This window comes from Dipodomys spectabilis, unplaced genomic scaffold, assembly GCF_019054845.1.
Source record: "Dipodomys spectabilis isolate Male_0828 unplaced genomic scaffold, ASM1905484v1 ptg000094l, whole genome shotgun sequence".
Lineage (NCBI taxonomy): Eukaryota > Metazoa > Chordata > Mammalia > Rodentia > Heteromyidae > Dipodomys > Dipodomys spectabilis.
The window spans coordinates 9,054,024-9,074,050 of NW_024870771.1; the positions used below are offsets into that span (position 1 = coordinate 9,054,024).

The 20,027-nt window shown below is 48.8% G+C and overlaps 1 protein-coding gene across 11 annotated transcripts in view; it reads left to right on the forward strand.

The window, feature by feature from the left end:
• Positions 1-20,027, forward strand: part of Bin1 (bridging integrator 1) — a 59,871-nt gene that overhangs the window by 23,870 nt on the left and 15,974 nt on the right. For 8 of the 11 annotated variants that reach the window (XM_042685147.1, XM_042685153.1, XM_042685152.1 and 5 more), the window contains exons 2-7: positions 9,011-9,091; positions 14,217-14,271; positions 14,407-14,501; positions 14,920-15,015; positions 15,754-15,861; positions 19,923-20,008. In XM_042685147.1, coding sequence (XP_042541081.1) covers positions 9,011-9,091; positions 14,217-14,271; positions 14,407-14,501; positions 14,920-15,015; positions 15,754-15,861; positions 19,923-20,008 — 521 coding nt within the window. Of the gene's footprint in view, positions 1-3,793; positions 3,932-9,010; positions 9,092-14,216; positions 14,272-14,406; positions 14,502-14,919; positions 15,016-15,753; positions 15,862-19,922; positions 20,009-20,027 lie in introns of those variants that run through there. The other 3 variants (XM_042685150.1, XM_042685149.1, XM_042685151.1) reach the window with 3 other exon arrangements.

Below are 20,027 nucleotides of genomic sequence, written 5' to 3' on the forward strand. Positions count from 1 at the left end.
TTTTTTTTTTTTTTTTAAATTTAATTTAATTTTATTTGTGAACATACTGTACAGAGGAGTTACAGTTACATGGGCAGGATAATGCGTACATTTCTTACCAAGCATTGCAGTCTCCTCCTTTGTTTATCCTTCACATCCCTTCCCAGCTTCACCCCTCCCCCCCTAATCCCAATCCTTCTCCTTCTCCCCCCTCCCCCCCCCCACCAACGTTGTAAAGCTCGTTTTGGACATGACAACTTGTACTTCTTATTGTTGCAACAGGTCCACCTGTATCCTTAAACAACTGGTTTTTCCCCATCTCCTCCACAAGTTTATACTGACATCAAATATAGTGAAAGCAGGGGTTATACTGTGGGGGGGAGGGACATACAAAGCAACAAAGAGATAATCTTATAAATGTGTTAGAAACACATGCATGAAAGAAAAAAACATTAAAATACACATCTAAGGGTTCATTTTCCTGACATCACATTATCTGACCTTTTCCGCTTGACTCATACATATACTAGATATTACAAATAAGGGAAACCATGGGACCTACGTTTCTTTGGGCCTGGCTTACTTCACTTAATATAATTTTTTCCAAGTTTTTCCATCAGAAATGGACAAATTTCTAGAGATATATAAACTGCCTAAGTGGAACCAAGAAGATACAAACCAGTTAAACGGGCCAATAACACTCAATGAGATTGAGGAAGTAATCAGAAGTCTTCCAACAAGGAACAGCTCAAGCCCAGATGGATTCATTGCTGAATTCTCTAAGACTTTTAAAATGAAGTAACACCAATCCTCCTCAAGCTTTTCCATGAAGCGATGGGAGCAATTCCAAACTCATTCTATGAAGCCAATATCACACTCATCCCCAAACCAGGTAAGGATCCAACAAAAAAAGAACTGCAGACCAATTTATCTGATGAACACACATCCAAAGCTGTTCAATAAAATACTAGCCAACAGAATCCAGAAACAAAAAAAAAACCCAAAAAATCATACATTATGACCAAATAGACTTCATCTCACAGATGTAAGCCTGGTTTAACATATGTAGATCATAAATGTAATTCACCACATCAACAGAGCCAAAGACAAAAACCACATGATCATCTTAATAGATGCAGAAAAAGCCTTCAATCAAATACTGCATCTATTCATGTTAAAAGCTTTGGAGACGCTAGGAATAGAAGGAACATTCCTTAAAATAAAAGCTACATTTGACAGATGAACAGCCAACATCATACTGAACAGGGAAAAACAAACCATTTTCCCTAAAATCAGGAACAAGGCAAGGTTTCCATTCTCTCCCCTCCTCTTCAATATAGTTCTGGAATTCCTAGCCAGAGCAATAAGGCAAGAAAAGGACAAGAAAAGAATTCACATAGGGAAAGAAGAAATCAAACAATTCCTGTTTGCAGATGACATGATCTTATATCTAAAGGACCCAGAAAACTCCATTCCCATCTCCAGCTCCTAGAGTTGATGAACCACTTTTGCAAAATAGCTGGATACAAAATTAACCCACAAAAATCAATACCTTTCTGTATGCCAACAGTGTACAAGCAGAAAGGGAAATCCTGACAACAAACTCCATTTGCAATAGTCTCAAAAACAAAACAAAACAAAACAAAACTCCGAAAACAAAAATGAGAATCCTAGAAATGAACCTAACCAAAGACATAAAAGAGCTTGATAGTGAAAACTGAAAATCTGAAGAAAGAAATCAAAGAGGACACCAGGAAATGGAAAGACCTTTCATGTTTATGGATAGATAGAATCAATATTGTGAAAATAGACATACTGCCAAAAATGATATACAAATTCATTGCAATCCCCAACAAAATCCCAATGACATTCTTTACTGAAATAGAGAAAACAATCCAAAAATTAACATGGAACAACAAAAAACCTAGACTTTCTTTTTTTTTTTTTTTTTTTTTTTGGGTCCGGTCGTGGGGCCTGAACTCTGGGCCTGGACGCTGTCCCTCAGCTCTTCAGCTCAAGGCTAGCGCTCCACCACTTGAGCCACAGCACCACTTCCGGCTTTTTTCCTTTTTGCTTATGTGGTGCTGAGAAATCGAACCCAGGGCCTCAGGCATGCAAGGCAAGCGCTTCTACCACTGAGCCAAGTTCCCAGCCCAACCTAGACTTTCTTAAAGCCAATGAAAACCAAAGCAAACGAAATACAAATCAAAACAATTCTGAGATTCTACTGGCCCCAGTAAGATTGGCCAACATTGTGAATTCAAACAGCAAAATGTTGGTGGAGATGTGGGAGAAAGGAACCTTACTGCACTGTTGGTGGGAATGTAAACTAGTACAACTCTTGACAGCAGTCTGGAGGTTCCTAAAAAAATGAAACAGACCTTTCCTATGACCCAGCTATACCACACCTGGGCAGTTACCCTGAACATCATGAGCCAGGATATGATAAGGATACCTGCATATCCATGTTCATTGCTGCACTATTCACAATAGCCTAGATATGGAAACAGCACAGATGCCCCACAATAGATGAGTGGATCCATAAAGTATAGTATCACTACACAGTGGAATTTTACACAGCCATTAGAAAGAATAAAATAATATCCTTTGCAGGGGAATGGATGGAACCAGAACAAATCATGTTAAGTGAGATAAGCCAAGTTCAGACAGACACATAGCACATTGTTCTGTTGGATATATGGAAATTAGATTTAAATTGTACTGGGATATGATAAATTATACAGGATTCTAGATACATACAGTGAGACCAAAAGAGGATATTCTTAGGAGAGAAACATGGAGGTGCAATGTCTAAGTGCCTCTTCGTATTTACATAAAACAATGTACATGCTGAAATGAACTCTAAGGTATGGAAACAAGAGACTTACTCCCCTTCCCTTGTTTAGTTTTTAGTTTTTGATGACTATCTTCTTTACCTTCTCTATGGTGTATTCAAGAGTACATCTTTGGAAGGGATAGGGGGAGGGTACACAACTTGAGGGTAAAAGGGTGAAAAAGTGCAGCAGTAGAGCTCACTGGACATTGATGAAAGTGAACTATACCACTTGTGGGTGGAGACAGGAGAGAGGGACTGGGAGAGAATGAGGAAATAGAAGACACTATGACACTATGACAGGAAATATACTCATTACCTGATTCATGTAATTGTAATACTTCTGTGCATCACCTCTACAATAACAAGTAAGTTATTAAAATAAAATTAAATAAAAAAGAGTTCGTTCCCAGCAGAGCAGACCCCAGCCCTGTGTGTGGGGGTGTGTTTGTGTGGGAATATGAAGGATGTGAGAGCAGGGTCAAAAGGTGGGAAGGGGGCTGGGAAGGTGGCTCAGTGGTAGAGTGCTTACCTTGCATGTATGAGGCCCTAGGTTCGAATCCTCAGCACCACATCAGCAGAAAAAGTCTGAAGTGGTGCTGTGGCTCAAGTGGCAGAGTGCTAGCTTTGAGCTGAAGAGCTGAGGGACAGGGCCCAGGCCCAGAGTTCAGGCCCCATGACCGGAAAAAAAAGTGGGAGGGACCCACATAGAAAAACCCCAGGGTGTGAGAGCCAGCCCCAAATCTAGAGGCACCAATACTTTGGCCTGATTCTGAGCCCCCCTCCTCACTCTTCCCTCTGAGGTGTCTTCCTGAGATCAGGCCCCAGGGAAAAGCTGACTGGAGCTTTTGCTTGCCTGCTGTCCGTCTCAGTGTCTGGGAGCCTCTTTCTGAAACTGTGAGGGCTCAAGAGCATGAAGGCTCAAGAGCATGCATCCTGTCGCTGTGGTCCCCCAACCGCAGCCTCTGAGGGGAGGAAGAATGTGGGGGGCAACTCCCTGCTGGTGGGCGGGGCTCCCTCCCTTCAACCATTCTTTCTGAGGCTGCAACTGGGAAGGTCGCCGAGGAGATGAGAAAGGTGAATGCCGAGTGTCTTTTCTGGGGTCTTGGCAGTGGAATGGTGGGTGCCTGGGAGGGAGCTGTGTGTGTGTGTGTGTGTGTGTGTGTGTGTGTAGTGTGTGTGTGTGTGTGTGTGTGTGTGTGTGTGTGTGTGTGTGTGTGTGTGTGTGTGTGTGTGTAGTGTGCTGGGAACATTGATGAGACGTAGAGGGAGCTCATCTTTGGCTCTTGCAAGCAGGTGGGACAAGGGTACCTCATGGATGAAGGGACTTTCAGCTTTTCTGCCTGGCCTGGATCCTTGACTAGCTTTTTCCCTGCTTCCCTGTAGGAAGCAGTTCCCTCCTTGGCTCTGTTTACTAGTCTTGGGTTCTAAAAAGTGCTCATCTCCATGTGAGAGGTGGCAATTAAACTGAGTCTGCTGGAGGGATGGGGAGCAGCTGGGAGCAGGGTGGTGGTTGTGGTGGTGGTGATCCAAGGCTCATCCCAAACATACAGATGTTTGGGCAGTGCAGAGCTCTCCTGGCTGACCTCTGATTCTCCCCAGCTCATGGCTGGGGTTACCAGCTTGGATGGGTTACCTCTGACTCTGTCCAGATTTATCTGGACCCACCTGCCATCTGTCACTTGGAGGTGAGGAGGAAATAATTTGCAGGGATGGGAGAGATACAAGATTCCTGGCCTGGGGGACTTTCCTTCTCTTTGTGATGGTGTCTTTGGGACTTATCTCTGTGGCAAAAGCTTGCCAGTTTTCTGCCTGTGGTTCCAGCGTTGACAGTAGACTCTGGTTACCATTGGGGAGTAGGCTGACCTCAGTGCCTCTACAGTGAAGGCTACATGGGAGGCCAGGGAGGGTCTCCAGTGCACATAAAACCTTCCCTCCGAGGCCCTGCTGGCCATGGCATCCAGACACTGCTGTGTTTGAGAACCTGCAGCTGTAGAGAGCTTCTGGAGCCGGCCAAGTGGGCAGTCATTGTCAGGTACTTAAGCCCCACTCACTTCTGGCCTTGGGCTGAGGATGTGGGGACAGGAAGCTGATAAGAGTGACACTGAGTGGCTGATAAGGCTGCCTAGACTGTTGGCTCCTGCTTGGCTGCCTCTGCCTCTCTCCGGGTGCTGTGTGGGCCTTCTGTGCTCACACACCCTGAGACCCATTGTCAGTCCCACATCAAAGCTCCACTTTCTCTAATACAAAGTGAGATTTGGGTGACTAACTGTGTGATCACTTTGAGTGCTGCTGATAGTCTGGGGCTTCCTCCCCCATGTAACCTGGACAGAGTATTACCCATGTCTGCCACTGGTCTTTCTCATCCAAGTCCTGTTTATGCTTCAAAGCCCAATTGAGTCTGGACATCCAGTTAGGTGGCTCACTTAATTTCTTAGCTTCTCAGAGACTGAGAGCAGAAGGAACACAGGATCACCGGACAGCCTAGAACAAAATGGTTCCTGAGATTCCATCTCAATAGAATAAGCTAGGCACACTAATGCATACCTCTCAGCTACAGCGGAAAACATAAAATTGTGTGATTGAGTTCTAAAGACACAGGCCCAGGGGAAAAAAGTAAAGCCCTATCTCAGTATAACCGGTGCCTGAAAGAGATGGAGGCATGGTTCAGCAGCATAATATCTACTTAGCAAGTGTAAAGTCCTGAGTTCAAATAATAGTACTGAAACAAGAAGAATAAAAAACAATTCATTTGTACAATATTTCCTGTTCCTCTGCTGTGCCAGGCCCTTCCTGGACTCCCAGGTTTCCACTTCCTCCAATGATCCATCTGTCTGTGAGTTCAGCACTGAGCACCCACTCACTTGTGTTGAATGGATGGGATGGATAGACCCCAGGTGCATGCAGGGGGTTGTGTGTGTGTATACCTGTGCAGGCATGTGAGTATGTCTCTTGGTGAAGGCTGTAGTGGAACTAGAGAAAGCAACCTTGTGCCCCAACTCCAGGATAATGGAGGACAGGTGCTAGTGTGGCTGAACAGAATTTGTGGGCCAGGAGGGGACAAGATGGGACCAAAAGTGCCAGGATGGTGAGGAAGGCCTCTCCTAGCAGCCAGGTTATGGCCGGAATTTCAGCATAAGTGGTGTAAACAGGAAGCTGGCCTTGAACAAGTGGATGGGTATTTTCTTAGTCCCTGCCTCTGACTTGGTTTGCCCTCTGTAAGCCACACTGGGATTTCTTGAACACTCCTTGAGTGTAGCTGTGTGCCCTGGTTCTAGCTTTCTGAGATTGGGGAATGTGGTGAGGCGGAAATGGGGTGACTTCCCCAAGACTTGGGCATGCTGTAGTTGACTTCAGTCTCAGTGCCTGGGGAAGCTCAGTGTGAAGCTGTGAGGGCTCAGGAGTACTTATCCTGTCTCTGCTCTCATTGCAGGTGTGAAGTCATGAAGTCACTAGTCGCTGCTTCTCAGTGCTTGCCTTTACCAGTATTGCACACCACATACCTGCTCTTCCATCCTCCAATGGCCTTGAGCCATTTGAAATTTCCCGAATATGCCCCATCCTTGGGTACTCCTTTGTCTAAGCTGCTACCTCCCCCAGGAAGTCTTCCCTGACTGCCCCAGCTGTGTACAGTCTCCACTCTGGCTCTGTCTCCAGCAGAGATGTCCAAGACTGGCACAGAGCAGGTGCTTAGTGATGCTTATGAGTGACTGTTTTTCTCTGGGGGCCAGAGAAGGTGTGGTAGGGCAGTGCTAGCCTGGGTCCCAACTTGGTTCTGGGTATGCAAAGTTGGCATTCTAGGAAGGGTGGTTTTTAAAGGGAGGCTATGTCTGAGGATATGTGGCTGGGCATGGGTAGCTGCTGGTTGCTCCTTAGAATAGGAGTCCTGGCCTGTTTCCTCCCTCCCCCGCACCCCCAGCCTCTCAAAGTCTCTCCTTCCTAGAGTATTCTGGGTACAAGGGAGCAGGCCTGGGACACAAGATCATGGAAGACCTGCTGGGCCAGCCCTCTGATCAGGGCTTCCTCTTAGTCCCTGGTCTAGCTCATACCTTTTTCTAGGTCTTCTGGCTTTGGGTATCTCTCTCTCTACCACCTTCCTCCCACACAGATGAAGAGGACCAACTGGGGGCATCAGAGAACCTGTGAGATTTCCAGTTGGGTAGAACATGTGGTACAAGTATGGGTTCCTATGTATGCACATGGGCACATGTGTACATGTGAGGTTGTAAGGACCAAGGAGTGGTCCTGTGGAAGAGGTTGGCTGGGCCCCGTCACCCCCTAACAGACCACATAGGGCCATCAGCTGACTCCTGATGATCCTGGCCAGACCAGGCTGCCCTCTGTGCTTTCCTTAGTTTAGGATGGCTACTGCCAGCTCTGGTCTTGCTCTGCGCATCTCTGTGAGGTCATGGGCCCCATCGCAGGCAGTGGAGTCATGTAGGGATATAGGGATGCCCCTGCCTGGGTCTTCTCCTGCTCAGCCTAGTCTTCTGCTGCTAGAGTGGGAATGGAGCCCCCGGGGTGGTATGAGGTCAGCAAGGAGGTCTCTGATCTCCTGGTACTAGAGCTGTCGCTGTCTTGATGCTGCTGCTGTTTACTGAGGCTTAAGCCCTAGACAAGGATGGGAAGGTTTGATGAACTCAGGCTTGCTGTCTTCACGTGCTCTGTGCTGGTATGAGAGAACACCCCAGGCTTGGTGATACCTGAGATCATCAACTCTGAAGACTCATAAGAGGAAAGGTTTACTTGGCTCATAGATTGGGTGGTTTTAGTTCTTGGTTAATTGGTCCATTGCTTCTAGGCCTGGGATGAGGAGCACTGGAGGGACAGCATGGTAGAGAGAAAGCTGGGGCTCCAGGGTCTTGAGTTTTTGCTCAGTTTTTTTTTGCTTCTAGCTGGTTCTTTACTACTTGAGCCACACCTCCACTCCTGGGTTTTTGCTAGTTAATTGGAGATAAGAGTCATACTGATTTTTCTGCCAAGGTTGCCTAGGATCTCGATTGTTAAGATTTAGCCTCCTGAGTCGCTACGGTTATAGTTGTAAGCTACTGGAGCCTGGCAGATGTGTCCACCTTTTTAATCTGGAGAGCAAAGGGAGCAAAGAGAGTAAGAGGAGCAAAGAGAGAAAGGTCACAACCCCAGTGCCCTAATTTCCTTCCTTTAGTTTCTACTGCCTAAAGGTTCTACCACTCCCAATAGTGCCACAGGATGTGTACCAAAGCTTTAATGCATGGGACTTTGGGAGATACTTCTTCAGACCATAGCAGGAAAGAAATGGATTTCTTACAGTTCTAGAGGCTGAGAAGTCCAAGATGAAGGGGCTATAACTGGTGAGGGTTTTCTTGGTGTGCCATAACATGGCAAAAGGTATCATGTGGTGAGAGACAATGTGTGTGGGGGCCAGAGAGGGCCAAACTTGCTTTTGCAGTCAGTCCTCTGTGTCATTGGGTTCCACATGCACAGACTCAACCATCCTTTGATTGAAAACATTTGCAAAATACATTTCCAGAAAGTTCCAGAAAGCATAACTTGAATTTGCTATTCAGTGAGTATTTCATAGAATCTCTGCACTATACTGTACTGTTGTCTCCCACCATTTCACAGCTCCCCAGTCTCTTCAATACTCCTAGAGTATTGTACTCTTTGGTTTAGGCCTATGGTGGTTGTGTCTGTATTGAATTTTCCTTGTCATTATTCTGTATGCAGAATTTTCCTTGTCATTATTCACAATTCAGGCTAGCAGTTATGTTAAGTAAATAACATATACTGTACTGTATACTGTAAGCAATTTAGAGATGATTTAAAGGCTATGGAAGGGTATGTGTAGGTTATATGCAAATACTAAGGCATTTTTATGGAAGAGACTAGAAATTTCACAGATTTTGGTGTCTGACAGAGGTGCGTCATGGGGCCAATCTGATATGATTAACAAAGCACTATCTTATCTGTCTGTCTGTTGTGATGATGAACTCACTGTTAGGCTGAGCTTGTTAATTCATCCACAAGGGCAGAGCTCTCTTGATTGGGGGATCACAGCAGCTGGGAGATCTTCTGCTAGTTCAGTGCCCTGAGCAGAGCAATGGGATCCACAGCCACCCCAGACCCTGCTGTGTGGTGTTGGGGACTGAGGACTCTTTTATTGCAGAGATTCTATGAAATACTTTGTTTTCCAAAGTAACTCTTTCTCTGCTTTGTCAGGTCCTACAGAAACTGGGGAAGGCAGATGAGACGAAGGATGAGCAGTTTGAACAGTGTGTCCAGAACTTTAACAAGCAGCTGGTAAGTGTGGGTGGCCCTTGGCCTTGGGGCACTTGTAGTTTTTAGGTAGAAACTGTGGAGTAGGAAGGCTCAGAGGAGGGGATCAGCTTGGATTGGTGAGATGGCAGAAGATTCCTTGGAGGCAGGACCACATGTTAGGGTATAAGTACGGGCCTGGGGAAAGACTTGGAAGGAGTAAATGGGGGAGGGAAGGGTTGGGTGGCAGCAGGCAGTAGATGTGATCACTCTGGAAAAGCTTGCATATCAAGGCAAAGTGGAAGCCACAGAGGTTTCTTGCCAGGAGAGTGCAATCGTCAGGGTTTGGAGTTAAGGCTGAGCAGGCTGAGCATCTGCTGGGCTCATTGAAGAGGAGCCTCAGGGTGGGCTTGGCTATTTTGTAGATAGTGGACACCTCCAACCAACTCTTAAGGTGGCCATACCATTGTCTCCTTTTTTTTTTTATGGGTTCATGCCAGTACTGAGGCTTGAACTCAGGGCCTGAGCAGTGTCCTTTTGTGCTCTACAACATGAGCTACAGCTCTACTTCTGGCTTTTTTTGCTGGCTAATTGGAGATAAGAATCTCACAGACATTCCTGCTTGGGCTGGCTTCAAACCATGATACTCAGCATTCAGCCTCCTGAATAGCTAGGATTACAGGTGTGAGCCACCAGCACCCAATCATTGTTCTCTTTTGTAGGGGAAGCAGTTGAGGCTTGGAGAAGTGGGTGACCTGCAAGGTGTCTAGCTTTCAAAGTAGATTCAGAAACTATTTGTCTGGTCCTAAAACCTAGAAAGGACTACACAAAAGCCTGTTTCACAGACTTGGGGGTCGGTGACAGGAAGTGGCTTCATTATGTAGTCAGCAGTCTGGGGGCAGTGGTTAGATACAAGGAAGGGAAGTCCCTGTATATCTTGACTTGGCTACCTCTGAAGACCTCCTGTCACCATCCAGAGATCTGTTAAGTTTAGAATAAGCCACTTCTGTGCATGCATTTGGGCACAGTGGAGGTGGAGACCAAGGTAGCAGTAGAGAGGGAGAACAGCATGGCTCCATGGCATCTGAAGGCTAGTCACAATTGAGTGACAGATGGGGATAGGGCAGAGAAGGAGGCCACTAGGGATGGGCATGAGAGGTGAGGAAAGCACAGATGTGGGAGTTCCTTGTCTTGGCACTAGAGCTTAAATCACAAATTTTCTTTCCTGACTCAGCCATTAGACCCAACCCTTCCTTCCCGTGACCCTAGGAGAGGGATTAGGTCACCGTGCTATCACCAGCTCTCACAATGACCCAGGTGCATGGCTTCTCTGGGGCCCACTTGGTAATGGTCACTGATACCCTTGCCTTCTACCTCTGCATGGAGTGGTCCTGGGCTCCATTTGGCCCTTCACCCCAGAAAGAGAAGTTGGGAGCCTGAGCATCTGATGCTGTCTGTTGAAAGCCACCTTAGTTTTCCAGATTGGCCAAGCTTTTGCTCCTAGGGCTCCTATAGCACCCAGGATCCCAGGGTAATGGGGGTGGGGCAGGTCTGCTTCCCTCTTTTTTTTTCCAAGCCCACCTGGGTTCTGCTTACCTTGACTACTGAGTGAAGATGCAATCCCAGGCCTTGACTGCTTAAGGGCAAGGGCCAGTGCTAGAACTAGTCCCACTAGGAAGGTGGAGATTGATGTTGAGGGTGGTCCAACAAGGTGTAGAGATGCTTCTGAGCTTGGCCCTCTCTGACATCACACCAGGCCCTCACTAACCACCAAGGACCAAGTTGGGCAGTGGCCCAGAATCTCCTCTCCCGGCCAGGCTCTGCAGGGTGAACTTAGAATCCAGGGAGCTTCCACAGAATCATTTCTTTAATATCCCACTTTGATAGGACAGTTTTCAAGGGGCCACAGGGTTCTGTACTAGCTGGCTCACTGCTGCCCTTTAGGGGCTGCTGGATGTTATCCTAGATAGAGAATGGCTGTGTCTACGCTGGGGGGTGTGGCTTAGAGGCCCAGCTGTAGCAGGCCACAGGGCAGGCAGAGCTCTGTCTGGGTGGCCCCTCCAGCATCTGCATGCCACGTGCCTGGTGTTGTTGGGAAGCACAAGGGGCCCTGGTACGGCCTGCAGCCTGGGTGAATGCACAGTCCGCTTCATGGGCACTCTTTGTGTGGGTGGAACTGAAGACCATGCTAGAAGTATAGTCAGAATGAGGGAGGCTTGGCAAGGGAGAGAAACGGTGTGGGAGATTCTGTGACATCAGCTGATACCCTACTATGGCATCTCAACCAACAAAGCATTTAACTGTTAGACTAGAGGGACTGTGTCAAGAGTGCCCTTTTCAAGGAGCTGCAGGTGTGGCTTGGGTGGTAGAGCAAAAGTATTCAGATCAAGAGTTCAAGTCCTAGTCTTGAAAAAGAGAAGAGTGCCCTTCTCAAGTTGGGTGTCAGTAGCTCATATCTGTAGTGGTAGCTACTCAGTAGGCTGGGATATGAGGATCATGGCTCAGAGCCAGTCCTGACAGAAAATACTGTGAGACTCTTATCTCCAGTTAGCCAGCAAAAAGCTGGAAGTAGGGCTGTGGCTCAAGTGGTAGAGTTACAGCCTATAGCAAAAAAAGGTAAGGGACAGCACCCATGTCCTGAGTTCAGGTTCCCTTACTAGCACGTGCACACCCCCACCTCCACACCCATGAGTACCTTTCTTGCACAGTCTGACTCCCATTCCCTGCTGAATTCAGTCTGAATGTGCCTGGATGGACCATTTTCTTCTTTTAATCTTTAGTCAGTGAGCCTCCAGATTAGATATTCATAGACTTACTTAGATAGATTAAGTGTTCATAGACTTGTATTTGACTAGGGTTGTGTACTAAATGGTTCACCTTTCCTTATTTGAACTCTGAGAACTCAACAAGTTACAGACTGAAGATAGGTGGCAGCAAGGGGAAGAACAACACAAGCATTTGTAAAAAAAAAAAAAAATACGAATTTAAACACCACAAAGTAGCAGCTATTTCCACATTAGGTGTTGAGTAATCTAGATGTAATTTCAAGTATTGGGTAGAATGAGTATGTGGGTTATGTGCAACATAAAGCCATGTTATGTGAGGGACTCCATCTGTGGGCATCAGTGGGGGTTCCAGGACAGATCCTCAGCATTCCAAGGGACAGGTGTCCACTGGGAAACCTGAAAATGTTTCATTTAACTTATTATTTTTTTGAGTTTGGAGATATTCCTTCCTCTTAAAAAATACTTTCCCTAAGTAGTTGTACATGAGGATTTCAATTCAGCATGTTAATTTATGAGTACAATGGTTCTTGATCAATACCAGACCTTCCGTCATTTTGCCTCATCTGTCCCAACCTTACCTATCCCCTCAAGTTACCTGATCCCATTGTCGTGACTGTATTTGCCCACCCTTCCTCTCCATTTGTCTGCCCCTCCCCACCCCCTCAGACAAAAACAAGTTTCAGCTTCCTATTATTAATTCTGTTAAACCTTCTGTTAAGTGTTCAAAGGAGTTACACCATTGGAATCCACCCCTGCATACACCATAGTTTAGTCAGTTTGATTTCGTATGTATGCGTATCTGAAGGTGTTTCTTTATTCTTTTTATTACATATCTTTATGCGCTGTTCTGAAACCCTAGCTGCCAGGTGTCCCCACTGGAATGTGGGAGCATTTGTCACAATAGACAGCTCATTAGATCTGGGGGTGGGGTACACTAGTACCCATTCAGCAAACTGCACTTGCTGGGACTGGAGGATGTCCCTGGCTTTCTGAGTCTCTGTGTGTCTCTGAAATAGTTCTCAGCCCTCTCAGTTTCCTGCCTCATCAGGTGGAGATAGCGGTGTTGAGAAGGCAGTACTCATCTAGAGTTTTGGATATTCCAGGTAGAGATCCGGGCCCCGTCGAGGGGAGGAGGGAATGAGAACTTTGAAGTGTTTAGAGGTGAGGTTAGGAGGGTGGCTGATTCTTGCTTGCTTTCTCTAGAGATGACCTATTTAGATGGGGACTTGCCTTCAGCTGGAGGGATTGTGGCCAGCTGCTAGGCCCATATCTCCCTAACCCTTTCTCCAGGTACTCTGTTTCTGAGACTTGGGGCTGGTGGCTGGTGAGGAAGACCACAAAGATGCCTTAATGGGATACAGCTAGGACCAGCCACTCCCTCTCACCCCTTTGTGGAGGTCTTCTCCTGAGAGTAGCGTTTGAAGCTCTGTGGACTGGGCCTTCATCTGAACCTTTCTGGGCATGTGCTATGCCTGGCAGGGTCCATCACCCCAGTTGACAGTCACTAAGATTCAGAAAGAAACCACTTACTTGTTTCCAACCATTTATATGCTTCCCCCTCATCACATGACTTCTGGACTCTGCTGTTTCTCCTGGCTGACAGTCTCAGACCTTGTATCTTGTTTGTTTTACTGTACTGGAAGGTAGCCTGTTTTTGTGGTATCAAGGGCACTGGGACTTGAGGCCTGGCCCACAGCCTCAACAGGTTTCCAGGGCCACTTTCTGGCTTAGGAGGCCCCACTATTTACCTACTCCCTCTTTGAGCCTTGTCTTCTGATCTCCCATGCCCTACACCCTCCCTCACCTGGGTAGAGGTCCTTAGAGTCCTGGATAGCACCCCTACCCTGATACTAATGCTTTTCCCTTCTGGAGGCTGCCTTTTTTGGGGAGGTCCACCATCTCTGTCCAGCAGAACTTTCTGTCCCTCCTTTCCTGGGCCTCTGTTCCTGGCCACCACCTGAGCTTGGGGAGTGAGGTACCTGGTGGTCACGCACCTATCTGGTCATGCTCTGGTGCCTCTCAGTCACTTGTTCACTGCTGTCTGAGGACAGGTCTGCCCTGATGTGCACATGTGCAGCATTCATTGTACCCCCGGGGTATCATCAAGGGCACAAAGGGCCATTTTCACAGTGTGAACACATGACTGATGAACTGGGGTTCAAGGCTCCTGAGGAGGAACTGTACTAAGAGCACAGTGCTGCTTAGCCAGAGCTGTTTCAGGGACAATCCCTGAGGCATGCTCCATGGTAGCTTGTGGGGAGGACAGCTGGCCAGTGACTGCTGTCAGGAGAGCAACTGGAGTTGTCATGCAGGAATGACAGGAAGGAAAGGGTCAGGGTCTGGGACCCTTCAGATCCTGATCTGGTCCTAATCTTTCTCTGCAGACTGAGGGTACCCGGCTGCAGAAGGACCTCCGGACCTATCTGGCCTCTGTCAAAGGTATGGGGCAGACAGAGGGGGTGCCAGTTCAAGGAACTGGTGGATGCAGACTGCCAAGGGGCCATACTGGCAGGGTGATGGTGGGGAGGACTGTTGGTGGGGAGAGGCCACATATACCTTTTCTCTGCCGCTCAGCCATGCACGAGGCCTCCAAGAAGCTGAATGAGTGTCTGCAGGAAGTGTATGAGCCCGACTGGCCTGGCAGGGATGAGGCAAACAAGATTGCTGAGGTGAGTGTAGGGAGATGGTCATAGCAACTCCCAGAGGGCCCCTTGTGGCTTCAGCACTTGGCCCCTCCCCAGTGCCTCAGCTTTGTGACAGTCTCCCAGTACTCACAGGCCATGTGCTCACTGGCAAGTTTTCTTGCTCCTCCTTCTAGTCTCATGCTGAAGGGTGAGACAGTGGATTATGGCTGTCTCTGTGTGTTATGGCTATGGGTCACAAAGTCTCCCATGTTACATGCATCAGTCTTGAGCCTCACTTACCTACAGGAGAGCCTACTAGTCGGGCTCTTGCCCCTACTCTATTTAGATGGGGAAACTGAGGCTTTGAGAATCCACTGGGCTTTGAGATGACAATCTTAGGGAGGAGAGCCGAGGCCATGAGACCTGGCTCCCTCTGTGTGACACATGCTTGTTCCTATTTCAGAACAATGACTTGCTGTGGATGGATTACCACCAGAAGCTGGTGGACCAGGCACTACTGACCATGGACACCTACCTAGGCCAGTTCCCTGACATCAAGGTAAGGGGCTCTTGTAGCTTTTGGCAAGAGCTGGAGAGGAGGGAATTAATTGGAGGCCCAGCACCAGGCAGGCTCAGGTGCAAAGGTGATTGCCTGATGGGTAGTAAGTATCCAACTAGACAGGCATCTCATTATCCAGGGCTGCTTCCACTCTGGCTAGCCTGCCAGCCTCTCTACTCCCCAGAACTGGTCTTCCTTGAACCTTTGGATCTGAGGGCTTTGGAGGCTCTGTGTGTGTGTGTGTGCAACTGTAGTGACTGATTGTTAGAGGTGTGGGGTGTGACAGGCCCTGTTGTTGCCTGTGCTTATTTGTGTTTGCTCGGGAGGATGTGTATATATAGTTGTGCATGTCACCTGTTATCCATCTGGACGTCTGAGGAATTGCATGTTTAGAAGCCAGCTGCTGCCTCTGATGGGCCTGGGTATGTACTTGGAGTCCTGTGCACGTATTGTGGTTGTCAGTGAAGCAAACTGGGGGATTATGGGCTTGACCCACCTAATACCAGCTAGTGGATCCTAACAAATGGGGTCGTGTTGCAAGAAAGCAGGACATAGAGGGGCAAGTGACCTGAAAGGTGAGCTCCCTGCCCCAAGAAGTCTCCCATACCAGGGCTTCACATGCCTCTGATGGAATTCTGGGCTCCAGGCCCCTCATGTTTCTCTGGGTCCAGCCTGACTGGGTAGCTCAGCTTGGGTACCAGGCCCCATTGAACCCCTCTTCTTCTGTCTGCTCCACAGTCACGCATTGCCAAGCGAGGGCGTAAACTGGTGGACTATGACAGTGCCCGGCATCACTACGAGTCCCTTCAAACAGCCAAAAAGAAGGATGAAGCCAAAATCGCCAAGGTAAACACTAGGATCAGGCCTGGGAAGTCTGCTGAGGCTGGGCTGAGACTGGTGCCTGGGGGTAGTGGGTGGCTAGTCCCAGGTCCCAAGGTAGGGGTGCCAAGATGAGGGTTCTCTGGGCCCCTCCCTGTCCTCAGCCCCACTCTGTCTCTCTCTGAGGCTACTTTCCAGAATGAGAATAGACCTGGCTTGGGTTTCCCGGGAATGGTGCCAGGCCATTCCATTGAGTGTCATGGGATCTGAGCCTGTCTCACTGGAAGCTAGTGGGCCGATCAGAAGGCTGGCCTCTGGGCCACATGGTAGGGACCCCCTCATGGACAGAACCTTGCTTGCTGAGCCCCTCTGCCCTGCTAACAACTTTCACTGTTTGTCTTTGCAGTTGGAGTTCATGCTGCTCTCCGTGCCCCTTGGGTGGGCTTCCCTTATTTCTTGCAGACCTAGGCGTCCTCTGCTTGTTGCCAAGGCTGGTCCCTGGTGGGATGTCTGGGAGGAGACTGACTATATATGTCTGTGCCTTAAGCAATGGGCTTGTTGTTTAATATCTGTGTCTCTGTTTCTCTCTCCCACCTCCCTCCTGTCTCTCCACTCTCCTTGGCCTTGATTGGCCTCCCTGCCCTAGCCTGTCTCGCTGCTTGAGAAAGCCGCCCCCCAGTGGTGTCAAGGCAAACTGCAGGCTCATCTCGTAGCTCAAACTAACCTGCTCCGAAATCAGGTGACACTTGGCTTCTAACCTTGCATGTGCTGGTGCCTTCTGGACTGTCTTCCTGTACTCTTGCTGGGCACCTATGTTCAGCAGTCCTTTTGGGATTGGGTGGCAGGATTAGCTGGTGGCTGGAGGGCTGCATTGGGCAAGAGGTTGAGGGCAGGGAGGGCTTTCAGATGCTTTTGTGGGGCCAGCTACAACTTTAGGTGATACCTGAGGCCATATACTGGGGCACATTCATACTGAGTGGCTGTGGTTGATCTGGACCTGGGAACTGGCTCTGTCATCCAGTGATCCTGGAACCAAGAATGCCTTTCAGCCATATGTCCTCCCTGAAGTTTCCTAGGGGTAGTGGGAGGTGGGAAGATGGAATTAGGACTCCCTTCCCAACCTGCACTGTCCTTCAGACCTTGTAGAACCTAAGGTTATGTTGAATCTATTGAGACAAAACTGCTTAGAGAGGCATCTCTGGCCCTGGGTCCTGCAACTGGTGAGTGGCAGATGGGACTTTTGATTTAAGCTCCATGTTGTCAACCTGGCCTCTGGCTGGGGCTCTATGTGGTTAGGCCCTACCAGAGCACATCCAGAACTGGGGTCCCAGAAGTGACTCTAAAGGGAACCATAGGAGAGCTCTCTGGTCTGGCTAGGATCCTGAATTTGGGGGAGAAACCTTAGGCCTTAGATGTCGGATATCTATGATCCTGAAGATAGTTACCCTCTTCTCAGTTCCCTGTCCTTGGAATGGGGTGCTGTGTGGCTGGGGGCTGCTGGAGGCAGTACCAACATTAGGTGGGCCACAAGATATGTTCTCTGTGTTTCAGGTCAGTGTTAGCCTAACCCAATGAGTCTCTGGGATCCATCATTGTGAGAGGAGGGTTGGTGGGGAAGTTGCGCATGACCTAGGAGGTCAAATTTCTCCTGGGCTGCTGTCCCATTTTTCCTTGGCTACCTCATGTTTTCATCATCTTCAACCCACATATCGATTGCCTTGATAGGGGAGCTCCAGCTTATCATGGCTTGATGCCCAATTTCTTACCTGACCTTATGCTTGACTTCTTTCAGGCCAGGACTAGGGGATGACTTTGGAAATCCTGTCTTTGGAGGTTAGGGTCAGGCTGACCTTGGCTAACTAGGGCCTATGGAGGTGATGTGGGGGGTGGGGGGGGTGGAGAGAGTCTTGGAAAGGCCTGAGTCAGCTTTGGGAGGTGGAGCAAGCGTGAGGGATGAAGGGAGTGAGGCTACTGACTCTGAGCCAGGCATTCTTCATTTTGTTGTATGACAAACTGGAACATTTTTATTGAGTGGGAAAAGCCTCCAGGGGAGCTATAGGGCTGGGATGGAGCCTGCCTGCTGCTTTTGGGCTCCCGGGGTGGACATAGAGGTTTTGCGGGGAGTCTCCAGCACAGCAGGGAAGGCGGAGGCTGCATGATCACATCTTCAAATATTGGTCTGCAGATGTTTTGCCTTTCTACCAAATTGATCTTTCCTTGGTTCCCATTTTATTTGAATATGTCTCCCTCTTCTCCATGCATGTTTCAAAGCTGGAGAGACTTGGGATCTACCCACACTACGTGACTGTGAGCCTGGCACTTGGGGCTTTGGGGCTGCCCTGCTGTTGGGCTTTGGGGAGACTTTACATGCCCTTGGGCTGTGTTGGCTCCACGCACCCTCCGTGTTAGTTCCTTGGTGCTCTCTAGACTGGAAGCAGCCTTTTGAACCCAGCCTGAAGATCCAGATGGGTCTCTACTTGGCTCCATAGTGTGTTAGTGTGCAAGGCAGTTAGGAGCTGCAAGGCCTCCTTCATGTCGGACAGCCCCACCCATTTCCACTTAGCTGCCAGCCAACTCTTTCTGAAACAGACAGAATTTAGAGAATGTGATTCAAAGGGGAATGGAAAAGCAGGCCCTGATTTCTGGCATCTTGAAAGCTTTACATGCCCATTCTTTTCAGTGCTCCTGGGACCCCTGAGAAAGACCAGGGAGGATGATCTAGTCCTTGAAGTGTGCGTGTTTAGACATTTTTCCCATTTCATTATTATTATTTTGGGGGGGGCAGTACTGGGACTTGAACTCAGGGCTTGGGTACTGTCCCTTTGCTTTTTCAGCTCAAGGATGGTGCTCTACCACTTGAGACTCCTTTTATGGCTTTAGGTTGTATTGGGGGATGGGGAGGCAGGGGTTGGGGAGGATACTTATTGGAGATGATTCTTAGGGACTTTTCTTCCTGGGCTGGCCTTGAACTGTGATCCTAAGATCTCCTGTGTGAACCATTGGTGCCAGTCTCTACTCCACTTTCACATTTGATTAGAGTTTAAAAAGTCAATTTATTTGCACAAGTAAACTGGAGGTGACTAGTCTGAAGCTGAGGCTGCCCTCCTGTAGCTCCACCCATAGATCGCCAGGTGTACTGGGGTTACCAGCTCACCTTGGTTGGTGCTGGTGCCCAAAGCTGGGTGGAAGAGTTGGCTGGGCACAGGGAAATCATATACATTGGCAAAGTGGTGTGCTGTGGCAGCTGGCCTTGCCAGGAGAGGGTCCAGTCCCAGCAGGAGAACGTGAACGTGATGCTGAGAAAATGAAGTGGCTGGTGAGAAGTTCTCTCCTGGGTGGGCCTCTGCGTTCCTGGGCTATGACTCAGACCTGAATTTGAGTCATTGCCCTGAGTCATTCCCCAGAAGAGAGTCAACAGAGTCCTTTGGCACTGGCGTATTTGTGATTCGCCCTTCACTTCTGGCTGGGTACTGGGACCTAGCGCCACCACCTGGTAGCTATGAGCAGTGTTGAGATGCAGGGAGAGTTTTGGGCACAGGGCCACCAACTCCTTTCCACACCTTGCTGCCCCTTTAACCTTCCCTAGTAGTGCCTGAGCTGTTGCCTCTAGGCATGACAGGTCACAGAGGATATGAGAAAGACTCTCACAGAGACCAGAGGAGGCTGGTGGCAGAGGCAGAGTAGGTGTTACCCCTTAGGAAAGAACAAGAGTCCTCAGATGGGTCAGTGGAGCTGAGTGTCTGGGCTGAAACCTTACCCAGGGGTATTCATGTGGAAGTGGGTGGGGCCCCCGCCTGTTGGACACCAGGGTCTACCTGTATTGCTTAGCTTTCCAGGCCCCTTAGCTCTAACCCTCTTGTTATGCCCTCCCTCCTGGTGCATTGAGGCCGTATCAGGTGGTCTTGTTTCTTCCTAGAGCAGTCCCATAGGCCCAGCTATCCTGGGTGGGGATCCAGGCTAGGGATTGACTCCTGTACCTCAGGCACGAGGTTGGGGTGGGCTTTGGGAGTGGTCCTGGCTAGGGCTGGCTGGGACCAGGGTTCAAAGAGGATTAGGTTATGACCCTTCCTGCCTGCTCCTCATCCCAGGCAGAGGAGGAGCTCATCAAAGCCCAGAAGGTATTTGAGGAGATGAATGTGGACCTGCAGGAGGAGCTTCCATCCCTGTGGAACAGGTGAGGCGTCGAGAGCCCT